Raw genomic sequence first — 16,213 nt, forward strand, 5'->3', positions numbered from 1 at the left:
ACAAATATTTCACAAGAATTTCATACCTAACTCTTTTTGGTCACAGATATCGAAATAATTAGCTCACCATGATGTCAAAGCTGTTGATCATGACAAACCCAATATAGTTGAATATTCTAGTGCTCTCATTTTGATCAGCAACAGCAATATTGCATCTCAGGTTTGTAATTTGAGCACACACCTCAACAAAGACACAATAATCAGTAATTTTGACGCAGCAGAGCATATTTTCCAAGTCAAACAATTACTTCTGCAGTCAGATAGGGCGTATTCAATTGCATTTGTGTTCTTAATGATGGAAAGGCCTACAGTTGAGTGATAAAGCACAATGCTTTATGACAACACTCTGTCTGCTATAATAACATAATTATTGTGCCTTTAAATTGTGCCATAATAGAGGATTAAACATATTTTTGGCTGGAAAAAAGAGATCATTTTAGCCTTTGCTTAATTTTTTTTTTTACAAAAATATTCCCTTTTAAGGTATGAAAGGCACTTTAGTTAAAAAACAGAAATATAACCACATGAGTTCAATGCATGTGAATCCATTTCTTTAAAACGTAGTCCCAAAACACCAAATAATTAGAGATGGGAGGTAGATGTTTACATGTTACTTTTCAAGTCTGGATTCACCTTGACTCATATTCTGGCTATGAATGAATGCATATGTGTGTTGGTATCTGAAGCTTTTACAACAGATGCGCAGATATACGCAAGTACACACGGCAATAAACCTGAATTGAATTATATGAGTGACAGTAAACCTTACTTCCTTGGAACAGCCAAACAGAAGATTCATCTAATAATTCATCTGTTCATTCATATTGCACTTTACAGAAAATATACACACACACATGTACAAATACACACATGATCATGTATAACTATAGAATACAAAATAAGTACTTCATGGATCATGTGCGAAAAACACAACTGTGAATAAATTAAGACTTCTAACAGCGTTTAATAAGCACCTCTACCAACTCTAACATATCCAGGCCTTGTTTTGCTCTGAAAAGACAGCATCTCTCATCTCGAGCTGCTTGCATAAGAAGTCTTGTTTCCTCCAAAGCTGCTCTTGATTCCTCTTTCCTCATGTTTAAAGGCTGAGGTCCATGCTTGAGAGGAAAGGTACAAAACTCAGGCTAGTTTTGTTGGCCTCTAGGCTAACAGAGACTCTGTAATCCTGTTGATCAGGGTTTCTTTGGCTTCCATTGTAGCTTTATTTATAAAAAACATACAGGGCCCACCTCCAGGTGGTAATGTGAGCCAGGTTTAGAGCTGGGCAAATTATAGACCTCCACAATGGGCAGTAAGTTTGGGTCCTGTGTCCGGAAAATGAACTGTGTCTGATGCCATCGTCCATCTGTGATCTGAGAGGATAAAACGTGGAAGGATCAGTTGCAATAATAAGGTATCCTAATAATGAAGTGTAAAATAATAGTTTTTACATTGCCAAAATGGCTAAACCCCTTAAGACGTAAAATATTTACCCAAAGTACCCCCTGAGATTTTAAGTGAATACTTAAATTAAATAACAATAAAAGCCTTCTTTGGACTTACAACAAAGTTTTCAGTTCTGAAACTTATAGGATATTCTTATAGTATGATGATAAAATTATATAAATAAATATACATTTTTAAAATAAAACATAAAAATAAGCATAATTTACATAGAAAATGTGGTACTTTTTGAAGTAAATAAATTCAAAACTACCCACAAAATAAAAAAAAAAACAACAATAACATAAATGGATAAACAAAACTTTATCAAAAACAGTGATATAACATTTATAATAAATAAAAATTAGGATCACACGTGAGTCCTCTGTGCTCACATTTGTCTACAATTACAGGATTGAGGGCTATAAAATGAATAAGGTTTGACGGCTACGAACACTATCAAACTGAATGATACTAATAATAATTATTGTTTTAAACTTTGTAAAAAATGAAGGCAGAAATGTATTACTGTTGTAAATTACAGTTAAAAATAAATATGAGAATAATTAGAATCATTTTATATTACATTGCAAGTTACAATACCAATACTCAAACCGTAGAGCTTTCAACATTTCAAATTCTCCAATTTTTATGTTGGCAGAATACTGATGAAATGCTATAAACATGTTACAAATTTACACAATGTTGGAATTTATGCAAATGTATAAATAAAGTAAACAATGGCACATGTCTCTTTCCCACCGGATCATTAACCAGTGCCGCTCTGTGAAACACAGACTATATCATTTTCTTTACCAAATTGCAGCCTTTGATTTGCTAATCACACAAAGCTATATGGCGATTATTGCACAGTCCCATTTGTATACTTTAATTTGAGCTTTTCATCAGCACACAACTCCCTGCAGTTTCCTCACAAACTCTTGTTTTGGAAAAACCTATTACTATATCCATACCCAGCACTCATCCTTTATCAGATCAGGCTCGATGAATCCCCCAGGCTCGATTATCTGTCCGTTCCAGGCTTTAAAGTACACTGCGCTAGAGGAAGGAGTATTGGAATCCCCCGCTGCCCAAACAGAGACGTTCAGGCAGTGGATGGTGATGATCTGCACTGACTCTGAGCTCAAGAGGTGGATGAAGTTCATCTGGATCAGACTCACTCCAGTGTCCAACTTTAGAAAAGAAATAACAATATAATCGATAAATTAGAACAATGGAAAAACGTGAGGGGGAAGCAATGCTGACAGATTTGAAACTATTCTGTAGACAAATGGACACAAAAGCAGAGCTTCAGCGTAAACCAGCAAATTTGTTGTCGGCTTTAAAGACCTTGGACACAGCGACTGGCTTGAGGCAGGTTTGACCTCCATTGGTGAAGTTACATGTCACTTCAATATTGTCAGAGGAGCAGCCCAGGTTAGGATCTATCCAATAAGTGCCTTTAATACAGAAAAGATAAAAATCACATGAATGAGTCCATTCCTAACCTATTCATTCCTCTCGTTCATGACAAACTACAACTGCGATTGGCTATTAGCTGTCTTTATTATTTTACATATGTAGCTATAGCGAACGCCAATGAAATTTACAATGAATATGATGTACTCACCATCATTCAACTTCTGCTCGCATTCAAACAGATCTCTGCACATTCTGGCTGGATTCTCCAGGGTGCCCAGCGGGTTCTTGATGCTGTGGATCAGGGTGCTGAGGTAGTGGAGAGTCTTAAAGATCTCGGTCCCCTGGTCCAGCATTGGAAGGTCAGGATCCTGATACATCTGTGGAATAGAATGAAACAAAGTCAAAATGGTCTGATGTTTGCACTGCAGATTATCTGTGACTAGGGGCTTTCACACTGGCCATCTATGCTGAGGTCTGAATGCGAGTGTGATGTGATGCATTTGTGTTCATCTTTTGTCATTACTAACGTGAATGGCGCATGATAGAAAACAGAACGTGTATCTGTGCTATTATGAGCAGCAGAGTGAACAAGACTTGTGTCTACTATATGTGAGTCCCATGCTGCGGGACCCTTTGTTTTGGATCCTGATTGTGAGCTAAGCAGAGCCGTCGCAATGGGGTAGGCAAGGTAGGCAGCTGCCTAGGGCCCCCAGCTGAAGGGGGCCCCCGATGGCCGCAAGGTCTTTGGGTTTGTATCTGCCCTCGTCAAACAGTATCAACCACTGTAAACAAACCACCACATCGAGACAGCGCTATCACTCTCCAGTATTGCTCCGTGAGTGAGAGGGCCCCCCAAACTAAAGGGATTCCCCCTATGCAACGACAAACACTATGAGAGCCCTAATCACTGTAATGTTGAAGTGACATCGACTGTCGCGCACCCCCATCAGGTCCCCCACGAGCTGTCAGCGGAAGAGAAACTGTTGTTTTCACACTCAGCGCGCTGCGCTACGCGGGCATTTAAATTTAAAAATGCCATCGTGATGAAGCGCTCATATCCTTCAGGATTTTCCAAAAGACAGGGAAAGAAAGAAAAAGAGGAAAAACGCCAAAGACACAGCGATAAGTAAACCATTATTATCTCCAAATACAACTGTCTGACGTTTTTTTCCACATCTCTGCGAACATAAACCTTGACATCAGTGACCAAACACAACGGTAACGTTAGATGTGAGCGTTGTTAGGGGCAACTTTGTTCTGTTTGCAGAATTTAAGCGTAAAATACACACTAGCAAGCAACTTCTCGCCCCTTCTCTGTTGTAGTAACTTAGCTGGGTCATACTACGGAAATGTACATTTTTCTGTCCCTAGCCTTTACAGAAATATTACACTTAAAAAACACTTTAGAATTAGAATTTCTTCACATTTTAAAATAAAACAAAATGGCATTTGAAAAATTACACCTTCTTAAGCCATCAAGTGGAAATATTTTATTTTTCTTATTTCTTTTGTCTGTCACATTAAATACAATGCCATAGGCTATGTGACATGATAATACATTTACATCCATGTAATTCTGCTACATTCAAAAGTTAAGATTTAAAGGATTGCATCATTACTTGATTTTAACTGGTTTTCAAATATTTTCACTGTTATATAGCAAATACAAGGTTGTGCAAATGCACTAACCTCATTCAGGCACACTTTTAACAAACCTGATTAAAATAAATAAAACATGATCTCCTTATTTGTTGCATTATTATTATTTTTTGGTAACTCTGACTACAACGTTGAAAAAAATTGAAATAATATGTCATAAAACGTTTAATATTGCCAAAGTAGTAAGGTAACACCAGTGACAAAAAAAATAGTGCGTGCGATCTTTAAATAAATGCACAAAAAATATAAAAAAAATCATGCTGTTATTTATGCATTTTCAAAAAGTCAAAGGGTAATTTAATAATGTGGTGTAAGTTTAAATGTTAGAAAAAGAAATACATTTTAAGACATCCTGCGATACCAAAACTGGACGTTTCTGTATTCTGTAGAATGACCTAGCTACAGCGTTCGAAAACTTCTTTTTAGCTAAATCCTCTTGATGCACGAGCCCAGATTACATCGCATGAGATTTTTTGTCATGCTAATGATAATAGAATATTAATATAAATAATTGTATTTTTTACCTTGTTTTTGCCTTGTTGACAAAAAATAAACATAAATCAAAATGTGTCATTCCCATCAACAATGCCTCATTGAAGACACTGTGACCTTTATAGTGGCCACTTTGTGTAGCGTAGTAATTCATGACTCTTAAAATGCACCAGAATACAAGAAATCTCATCTGAATTTGAAAAATTTTCCTGAGGGAGGACTTGGGACCTCACTTCACTCTTTTGCCTAGGGCCCCCAAATATCTTGAAACGGCCCTGGAGCTAAGCATTCATTTGCTGCTCAGATTCAATGTAAATCATCACCACAAATCTTTTTCCGAGTCATTTGGACGAACAAAACAAACGAATTGACTCATTTCGAAAGATTTGTTCATTTTGATGAACGAGTTCGAACAGGAGAGTCACGAACGTGCATCTCAGTACAGAGCAAGGCGAGCATTTGAGCTTATAAAACTTAAACTTTGTTGTTGTTTTTTTTAAATGGGCGATCGTTTCGCTTGATAAGACCCTTATTCATCGCCTGTAATCGTTTAAAGCCCTTTGAACAGTTTGCAGTGTACACTAAGTGTCTTTTGGACCGTGAACCGTTTGGTTACCACTGAAGTGCATTATATGGAGAAAAATGCTGGAATGTTTTCATCAAAAACCTTAATTTCTTTTCGACTGAAGAAAGAAAGACATGGACATCTTGGATGACATGGGGGTGAGTAAATTATCAGCAAAAGTTTTTTTGAAAAGTGAACTACTTTAATTTACTTCATGAAAAAGTTGTGAGTATGTGAGGCTATAGTTTGAATTACTCCATTTTCTTTGCACGCCACATTGTATTTTGTTGAACTAATGACGTTGTCATTACAGCGCATGAGCAGGTTAATTTACTTCATGAAAAAGTTGTGAGTATGTGAGACTATAGTTTGAATTACTCACTTTTCTTTGCACGCAACATTTACATTACAGAACTTTCGGCATTATCCTGAACATTGTATAAGCATTCATTTCATGTGTTATTGAATGGAAGCAAGGCTCTTGGGAGCTCACATAAACATCAAATCTGTCGTGCTTTGGTTTTGGTTCACGTTCATGTTTTCACGTCTTTTATTTTGTAGTTTTCTTAGGCCTCGTTTACACTGCATGGTTCAAGTGACCCAAATCCGATTTTTTCCTCTCATGTGGCACAGATCGGATATGACCAGTGAACGTGTAAGCAGGAAAAAAAAAAAACGCATGGATTCCGATTTTCTCAGATCAGATTCAGGCCTCATTCATATGTGGTAATATATCGGATATGAATCGGATACGTGCATTTGCGTGTGCCATATAAGCAGACAAATCGGATATTCCCAAGTAAATGCGAGTCGTCCGTCATTAAAAAGTGCGTGGTGGAAGAAATGATACACGCAGTGCAGCAATGCGGAGATTTCATGTCTTTTGAGTGTTTGGGGCGAAGAGTGCAGGCAAAAATGCAGGGATGTTACAGAAATAAATACGTATTTGAAGGCATTTCACGAGATATGACCATGACGCACCATTTTAAGTGCTCGTGGCTACAGTGCCTCTCCTCTTTTTCTCTCCGCCGTACGAGACCAATGTTTTGATGACTTTTCAAAATATTGTGAAAAGAAAAACACTGGAAAATTGTATTCACATCTGCATCCATTGAATTTCGTGCTGTTTTACTTAATTTCCCGGGTCAAAACGTCTACATTATGTTTCAGCAGTGTAGTGTAAATGCAAAAATTGGATACCGGTATGTAAGCAGGTTGTCAAAAAAATCGGATATAGTCAGAAAATCGGATTTGGGCATCAAGACCTGCAGTGTAAATGCAGCCATAGTCACTGTTCCTGTTTGTCATGTAATTCCCTTATCCCGTCATGTGATTATGTTATGTGCTTTCCTAGTCTTATGTGTATGTTCCTATTGGCTCATTGACTGATTGTTCACAGGTGTTTCTTGTTAGTGAGTAGTACTTGTGTGTATATAGGCATCATGTTCCCATTGTGTCTTGTCTAGTTTTGTTGATTCTAACACATTTTTGTTGAGTCTAGTCAGTTCCAGTCATTTTTTTTTTGTTTTGTTTATCTGGGTTTTGTTTAATAAACTGCACTTGGGTTCTCACTGCTACTCTCCTCCATAGACAATACTTTTCAAAATCCTTTTGATTTTCCTGGCAAAAATGTCTAAAGTCCTTCACATAAAAAATCAGTCTACAGGCTATAGACAAACTAGGAAGTCAGAGAAAGAGGTTTTTAAGTTTTGTTACAAGCTGTTCACACAGTGGCAATAAAAAGCGATATACAGTATACATGAAAGTTCTTACCTATAGCCCCTTTAACAGTAGTAATTACCTGATTAGGCTAAGTGAGGATGCCACAGAACAGACTGAGTTCACTGCTTTGCGGTCAAGTTCATTTGCTATGGTCAATGATATTGCAAACTAAAACTTGACTCTGATATAGAAGCTTTTGAACACTATTTGGCACCTACCTCAGACCTTAATGCAAAGCGAGAATCAAAAACATGTGAAGTAGCACCAAGAGCCTCATTTTCCTAAGAGAAAACAAAGAGTGCGACTATGAAGGAAGGTAAACAGTACAATGATTAAGGAGAAAAAGATTTTTTTCTATATTCAAATACAATATGTGGTGTATCGGTAATCATGTGAGTGTTTTTATTTTTATTTTTAGGAAAACAAAGCAGCATTTGAATGAAGAATAGCTACTATCCTATTGTGAGACATTTTCAGGTAGCTCATAACAGCCATATTCTTATTATGGAAGCAATAGAAACATGAAAAAATAAATGTTGGGGTTGACGAAATTGTCTAATAAATGCAATTAAGCTTTGCACGTACTCTCAAGTGGCCAAGACTGACAAAGATACCTTAAAGGAGAACTCCGGCACAAAATGAACCTTTGGTCTAATAAAACATCAGTACCTAGTCAATCGTTCTCTGAGATTTGTTTTCATGATAATCAAATGTAAAGAGTTTTACCTCTAAAAACTGTTTAGCGTATAATGCTAGTACTGGGGGCATTTACTAAGTAAAAAGCAATCGCTAGTTTATACCACTAACAAGGCTCAAAATAACCCCACACTGACACAGTAACATAATGAGGGTCCCTGCATGCAAAACGGAGCATTGAGAACTTTGTAAGTGTACAGACAGTGTTTAATAAGAAGATACGTTATAAAGACAGTTCACTTCATGTATACAGACAGGAGCCATCTTAGAAAATAGTCTCGATAAGTCGATCCCCGAACGCCGTTCATACAGTTCAGAAGTTCGCTGAACTTCATACAGTTCAGATCACTCAGCGCGTCGTTCGTGGTTTGACTTGTCGAGACTGTTTTCCAAAGATGGCGCCGCCTGTATACACAAAGTGAACTGTCTTTATAAAATATCTTCTTATTAAATGGTCTGTACACTTACAAAGTTCTCAATGCTTCATTTTGCATGTATGGACCCTCATTATGTTCCTGTGTTAGTGTGGGGCTATTTTGAGCCTTGTTAGTGGTATTAACTAGCGATTTCTTTTTACTTAGTAAATGCCCCCAGTACTAGCACTGTACAGTTTTTAGAGACAAAACTCTTTACATTCGATTATCATGAAAACAAATCTCAGAGAACGGTTGACTAGGTACCGATGTTTTATTAGACCAAAGGTTCATTTTGCACCGGAGTTCTCCTTTAATAAATTCTAGGCATACTTACATGAGCAAAAGATACACCAGGAAGCCCCTAATAAACCAATGAGAGATAAAGAAACAGAAAGCACTGATTACTATGAGCTACAGCTAAATGCAATTCGAGCATGACAAATACTATTCATTTGTTTGTTAAAAAAAATGCATTAAAGGGTTAGTTCACCCAAAAATGAAAATTCTGTCAGTATTTACTCACCCTCATGTTGTTCCAAACCTCTATGTATACAAAAAGGAAGATATTTGGAAGAATGTTTTAATCAAACAGATCTCATTCCCCATTGCCTTTGTGTTCAGCAGAACAAATAAACACATAGAGGTTTGGAACAACATGAGGGTGAGTAAATACTGACAGAATTTTCTTTTTTGGGTGAACTAACCCTTTAAGACTACTTACTGGAGGTCCAGGTGGTCCACGAGGACCTGGATGTCCCTAAAGGTTGGCGAAAAGAATATTTTTTTGTTGGTTAAATAGTACTACTTAAAGGGTTAGTTCACCCAAAAAATGAAAATTCTGTCAGTATTTACTCATCCTCATGTTGTTCCAAACCTCTATGTGTTTATTTGTTCTGCTGTACACAAAGGAAGATATTTGGAAGAATGTTTTAATCAAACAGATCTCAATCCCCATTGACTACCATAGTATGTATTTTTTCCTACTATGGTAGTCAATGGGGAATGAGATCTTCATTTGTGTTCAGCAGAACAAATAAACACATAGAGGTTTGGAACAACATGAGGGTGAGTAAATACTGACAGAATTTTCATTTTTGGGTGAACTAACCCTTTAATGTATCTGAATATGCATGGCTAGTAACATTGAAGGAAATTGGAGAAACATACCCTGGGTCCCTGAACACCCTATTTAAATTAAAAGGAGAAACACAAAATGTTATTTTCAGTGGCGAACCCTTTTCAAACATGTATTCACTTGGAAATCGACTAACAATGGTTCTCCCTACTAATCTGAATGTATCTTAAAAGTGTCATAGGATAAGTCTCATTCCACTCTCGTTCCATATGCTGTGAATCAGTTCATGAATATAAAGGATTCAATTACCACAAGTTCCCAGTTTACTAGGACAATGCCTTAGACAGCCTTAGAAATGGTTTAATCCCTGGGAAGTGCACTTGAGTGGATTGAGACACACCCCTCTCATTTTACTCCTTAGCAAAGAATGAAAAAGAACTTTGCTGCGAGTAAATCGGGGCCCTTAGATGTCACTGAACGCAGATGCTAAGGCAGGAAGTGAGCTTATGCCAATGCCAGTCTAAAACAGGATTATATAGGAACCATACGCATTAAAAGTTCAGCATTTCAAAAAGATTCTTACCATTTCCCCTCTATTTCCTTTCTCTCCTTGTGGTCCCTAATACAAAGAGAGGAAGAGAAGGATCTTTTTAGATTATGCACTCAATTAGAAGCCACCTGTGAAACGTCTTGAGTGATTCAGGGTTCATACATACTGGGTTACCACTTGGCCCAATGATACCAACGGGTCCAATGGCTCCTTGCATCCCCTTAAAAGAAGAAACACCTACAGTAGTTGCTGATCAAGAACTCTTCATCCAACTCATTGGTGTTTTCACAACAGTTCTCACAGTGGTACTTACCATTAAACCCAGAGGACCCTTTGGGCCCTGGATACCCACAGAGCCAAGGTCTCCGGGTGGCCCCTGTGTATAACAGAAACACTTTAGAGGTCAAAACTGTTCAGCCTTAAATTGACACAGACGTCAGCACAAAGCTTTTGGTTATACTGCATGAGAGAAGCTATTTTTCATCTTACGCAACAGTGCTTCTACAGCTGTAATGAAATTCTACAGTAGATTGCATTGTTTGCTTGACGGCTTGGCATTTAAATTAGAAGTAAACAATGCGATTAATTGGATTCTGACGAATCAGATAAATGTGCTCTTCCTTTTCAGTTTAGACTGTTCATTAATCACACGACTAGTCACTGGTTTTATGTAAGCATCATTCAAAATTATTATGCACCTAGCTTTACTTTATGAAATAGATTTGAACTGTGTTTTTTTAGCCTGTTGGAAATAATTTCAGATACTCAGAATAAAGAGAACATTTTCATGTGAAACAGGGTATTCAAGGAAGGGACTTGATTGTTATTCTTGTGGTCTCTATATGGCAGGTGGTTAGGTAACATCAGTTAAAGGTTCGGTAACACTTTACTTGAAGGGGTGTGAACATGTCACCTTTATAATCATGACATGACATATGTTATGAATTTTGAAGGAAGTTTTATGACAACTGTCATTAACTCTTTCCCAGCCAGCGTTTTAAAAAAAAGTTGCCAGCCACCGCCAGGGTTTTTGACGATTTTCGCTAAATTTGAATGCCCCGCTGAATATTTTCTTCCATGAATATATGAAGATGATATATATAAAAATAAAGATCTGAGCCTCTGCTTTTAGGCAAAAAAAAACGTTTTTATTTTATCTTCATCTGTTCTTTTGTTATTGCCTCTTGAACAGAGGTAGGTTTTGTCAAAAACACAACATTTTGGACAAAAAACTGAGAAAAAGATATTTTTATCAAACAAGTGCATTTAAAAGCAGAATACATTCAGATGTTGTTTCCTTCATATATAAAACTTTCCAAAATAAATTAAAAACATAAAATAAATGTAAAATATATCAAATTTCCCAGGATGTAAGGGAAATGTAACTTTTGCAATAAAACTGCATAAAAAATGCAAAATAAAACTCTGTGTTCTACCTGTGAATAATGAATAATTGGAATTACAATAAACAGGCCTAGACACACACACACACAAATACATATTACAATGTGGTAAATGTGCACAAAGAGAGAAATAATTTGACAATTAGGCCTACACCTTCATATTTAGACAGCCACACATAAATGCCTGCACACACACATACATATTATAGTGTCATAATATTATACGATCTATCTGCGGCACGTCCATGGCTAGAACTTTCTGTGACAACATGTGCATCTCTCTCACTGACCACTTCGTCCCGATCAGATTCAGAATTATCAAATAAAGAGTGATCGGACTCCGAGTCCATTAACCTCCAGTACTTCAGCCATATACCTCTGCATTGTCTGATACATTCTCACTACTCCACTGTTTGAGACGATTGCAATCTGTTTCTCTGATCAAAGAGTTGCGCACTCATTCAGGACATGCGCGGGTCTTCCTTACCGTATACCACCTAAAACACGGATACCCGGAAAATTCCGTGTTTGGCGCAGATGCGTTTTTTCATTAAACCCGGAAAATTCCGTGTTTGGCGGGGAAAGAGTTAAGTGTCATTCGCTCAGTTATGACATTTTTAATGCAAATATGACATTGTTTGAGATGTCTTTGTCTTGACATCTTGACATAAACCAATATATCATAAGCCGCCAGTGTCTTCGTCATGACAACTTGACATTACTAAGACAACACAACCTGTCATAGCAGATTAATTATCAAACTTAAGAAACCACCTAGCTTTATTGGTTAACATTCAGTTAAACTGTCAGGTGGTTGGTTTTGGCTGCCATGAAGCCATCATAACTTTTTAATGACAAATTCAATTAGTACCACTGTAGTTGAGGTCACGAAAAATTAATGACACAATTATAATGCCTCATGACAGCCAATGTCAAAGCCAACCACATGACAGTTTAACTTAATTTTATGTCAAGCTGTCATGACAAAGACACTGACAGGTTATGTTATGGTTTATGTCAAGATGTCATAACAAAGACATTTTAAACTATGGCATATTTGCATTCAAAATGTCATTATTGAGCGAAAGACACTTAATGACAGTTGTCATAAACATGCATAAACCCTATTTCATATTCATGACATATGTCATGTCATGGTTATGAAGGTGTCATGTCAGTCTTATGCAGTTCTCGCGCATGTGTCGTGGAGCTCTCGTGAACTTACATCAGAGGCCCACACGGAAGAAAATAAATAGTTGAATAAATAGTTGTTGTTTTTTTTCACACAAAAAGTTTTCTCGATATTAAACTTAAGATTTTAAACTTTTCTATTTTAACAATGTCTTTACTAACTTTTCTGGGCTGGCAGATGCAATTACCTAGCAGCATATGAAGGTGTCAGACAGCTTTCAGATTTCATCAAATATCTTAATTTGTGTTCCAAAGATGAACAAAAGTCTTACGGGGTTGGAACTAACCCATTAAAAAGAATGTAAAGGAAATAACAGGGTTCCTACACAATTTCCATTTCAAAATTCCATACTTTTCCAGACTCAAATTTCCAGACCTCATACAGATTTTTCCGACCATATTTAAAGGGGAACTATGCAGGTTTTGTAGCTGAACTGAACAGCTTCGGAGTTATTGGAATGATTATATGACTTCTTTCTGGTTGAATGGTGGTCGTCTCACCCCCACGCGAGTATTCATTTCGTTCGTTTGTTAAATAAGAGGCGATCTGAAATGTGTTTTTGAAATCAAGTGACCAAAGTGCTCGTTGCCGCTGCGATCAGTAGCGTGGAGACAGTGTTCTGTTGTGACTCGCACAGCCTTCACACGGACGCACACTTCAATCCGTTGTGGAGAGACTCTCTATGTTTGTTACACAAAACCTAATGCACAAAAAAATGTGTCCCTGCTTGATATACAACCACCAATAAACAATCGTTTTTGATGAGGGAAAAAAACTATACTACTTCGTGCGGATTAGAACCCAGAACCTCTGACACGCTTGGCAAAAGTTCTGCCACTGGACTGAGTCGGATCTACGTATTTATTCACGTGAAAAATTCTCAACACTAACAACATATATTAGATCTCATTAAACGACTAATTAAACACAATGTACTAATGTATACTACAGTAAGTAACACGTCACAATGACTCCACGGCGACTCCAGGGGTCACTGTTTGACAAAAACGGAATTACTGCGAAGTGTGCCTTTAACTTGTTCTAATAAATTGTTTTAAAATTCAACTGCTAACAAGTATGTTACATTCCAAAGATTTATTATTGGCGTTTTTGGATTTTATTAGAATAGGAAAGTAGACAGACGATCCTGAAGCACAACGGCGGTACATGGTGGCGCACTTTCCCACTATGCTATCAGCACCGACAAGTATGTTACACTCTGAGTCAAAATGTGTATGCTATGCTAATGTTAAATTTTGTACATTTGTACAGTGCAATGTTGTTCATTTTTGTAATTTTGTAAATTTAAATAACTGTAAACCCCTACAGAAACAAAAGGGATGTTCATGTACAATTAACCAGAAAATTAGAAAATAGAGCTAAAGTCATGTTTAGTTGTTTAGTCAAAGATGTCAAAGTCAAAGATGTTTAGTAAAACTCTGTTTGAGGTAGGGGCGCTGTGATGGCAACTGCTGCCTAACAACGTAACAACCAATCACTGCAGACCTAGACTCAGGTAGATCAAGTGTAAAAACGATCTTTAGGCAGCGCTCGCTGGCAGCCAAATCCAAACGCCATGAAAAAGACGATTGCATATTATATACATTTAGAAGTGATTAATTTTATATTTAGAAAACGAAATAGGTACAATAGTCTGGAAACATCAATATTTTTCCATACTCTGATTTACTTTTTCCATACTTTTCCAGACCTGGAAATTACTCAAATCAAATTCCATACTTTTCTATACTTTTCCAAACTGCGTAGGAACCCTGAAATAATTACATTTGGATAAAAGATTACGAAGACAAGCTTTTTTTTTATGTGTAACATGCACAGATCATTCACAAAAAAGACCAGCAACACATATTAAAGTAAACATGTCAATATTTCTGAAAATTTTAATTTATATGATAACAGTAGTACAATAAGTGTGTTTACCTGTGGTCCAAACATTCCAAGAACTCCAGGAAATCCCTGTTCACCAGTATCACCCTAAAGAGAAAGTCAAACAGAACAGTGTCAATAACAGTTTGTGACAATAAGTGTTAAAGAAATGTCACTGTCATTCATTCATTAACTGATAAACAGACTGAAATCATGTATATATATATATATACACACACACACACACAAACTACCGTTCAAAAGTTTAGGGCCAGTAAGATTTAGTAAGGATGCATTAAATAATGTTTACAGTTTTTCTCGATTGCTTAAACACATATCTTGAAACTATGCTTCGTATTCTCAGTAAACACAAATCCGTAACGTCTCACCCAGTTTCCCAAACAACCTATTTTCAGGTCAAAATGAAACTCTACACTCAAAACCATTCACTCTTGCTGAAAAACCAAACTTTGCCCTCAGACAGGACACACAAGCCCTCAAAATAACACACACTACAACATAGTCAAACACACTGGTGCAATAAATTCAAAATAACATTTCCAAATCTGGTCAGTTATGTTACTTGTGATTCCCCTCCTCACAAACCTTTTCACATAATGAACAAAATACACAACCATTGGATACATTGGCACATTTTTATTCATTCATGTACTACACAGTACAACAAAAAAATTATAAAAAAAAATTACTGTAAAAAAGATTATTCCGCCTCAGCCTCCTGTCTTTGGTCTGGGTCAGGCCAGAGAATCACATCCACATCACAGGCTATATTAGCCCTAGCCAGGCAGCAGGGGTAAAATCATCTTGCATCCCTGATCCACCCCTGTTTCGCAATGTTTTTTCTCCCTAAAAGTTCTGATGATGGAGGTGATGGTGAAGCGACTCAAATTAGGCTGTACTCGTTGTCCAGCCTCCCTCATAGTCATGCCATGGACAAGGACATGATCAACTAAAGTGGTTCTAATTTCATCCAAGACTGCTTGTCTCCTTCTCCTCCTCCTCCTGCTCCACCACCATCTCTTCTACCTCGTCCTTCACCACGTCCTCCTCTTCCTCTTCTTCCTCCTCTCCCTCCTCCTTCACCACGTCCTCTTCCTCCTCCTTCACCATGTCCTCTTCTGCTCCCTCCTCGACCTCTTCCTTCATTTCTTTGTGGATCCATTGTTCCAAAACACAGATGAACTGACTCTGGCACTATTAGGCTTCTTGAAAGTTCTGATTGATGTGTGTTAAATTTTGACTCTTAGTGTTTTCATGTGGGTAGTGGTGTGCTAATTGAGCTGAAACTATGCTGACTTGAGTCAATTTTATGCTAGTGCTTTCTAAATGACCACATGGTCTAGGCAATGAAATATTAAGGGATTTGTGTGTAGAGTTTTGCAGTGACAGTTCAACAATTCTTCTGACTCATGTGTCAAAACAGTGTTTATAGTTAAGGGAAATGGGTGTGCTTTTTGATAAATGGCATTATGGTTTTGAATTTTTAGTTCAAAAGCCTGGTTATAGTGTTTAAACAATAGAGAAAAACTGTAATGCAAAGATAAATTTAATGAAAGATTGTATCATAGTTCCCAAAAAAATATTAAGCAGCACACCATTTTCAACAGTGATAATAATAAAATAATGTTTCTTGAGCAACAAATCTAATATTTCACAATATTACTGTTTTT

At 37.0% G+C, this 16,213-nt stretch overlaps 1 protein-coding gene across 3 annotated transcripts in view; it reads right to left on the reverse strand.

The window, feature by feature from the left end:
- Positions 1 to 431: 431 nt before the first annotated feature.
- col27a1b (collagen, type XXVII, alpha 1b) overlaps positions 432 to 16,213 on the reverse strand; it is a 140,308-nt gene continuing 124,526 nt past the window's right edge. For 2 of the 3 annotated variants that reach the window (XM_039662061.2, XM_039662060.2), the window contains exons 50-61: positions 14,577 to 14,630; positions 10,354 to 10,416; positions 10,207 to 10,260; positions 10,074 to 10,109; positions 9,583 to 9,600; positions 9,137 to 9,172; positions 8,750 to 8,776; positions 7,522 to 7,584; positions 3,074 to 3,242; positions 2,794 to 2,903; positions 2,418 to 2,636; positions 432 to 1,373 (exon numbers count right to left, since the gene is read on the reverse strand). In XM_039662061.2, the coding sequence (XP_039517995.2) occupies positions 1,227 to 1,373; positions 2,418 to 2,636; positions 2,794 to 2,903; positions 3,074 to 3,242; positions 7,522 to 7,584; positions 8,750 to 8,776; positions 9,137 to 9,172; positions 9,583 to 9,600; positions 10,074 to 10,109; positions 10,207 to 10,260; positions 10,354 to 10,416; positions 14,577 to 14,630 (996 nt within the window). In that variant the 3' untranslated portion in view covers positions 432 to 1,226. Of the gene's footprint in view, positions 1,374 to 2,417; positions 2,637 to 2,793; positions 2,904 to 3,073; positions 3,243 to 7,521; positions 7,585 to 8,749; positions 8,777 to 9,136; positions 9,173 to 9,582; positions 9,601 to 10,073; positions 10,110 to 10,206; positions 10,278 to 10,353; positions 10,417 to 14,576; positions 14,631 to 16,213 lie in introns of those variants that run through there. The other variant, XM_039662063.2, reaches the window with a different exon arrangement.

Source organism: Pimephales promelas, chromosome 4 (genome assembly GCF_988280905.1).
Source record: "Pimephales promelas chromosome 4, fPimPro1.hap1.1, whole genome shotgun sequence".
Taxonomy (NCBI): domain Eukaryota; kingdom Metazoa; phylum Chordata; class Actinopteri; order Cypriniformes; family Leuciscidae; genus Pimephales; species Pimephales promelas.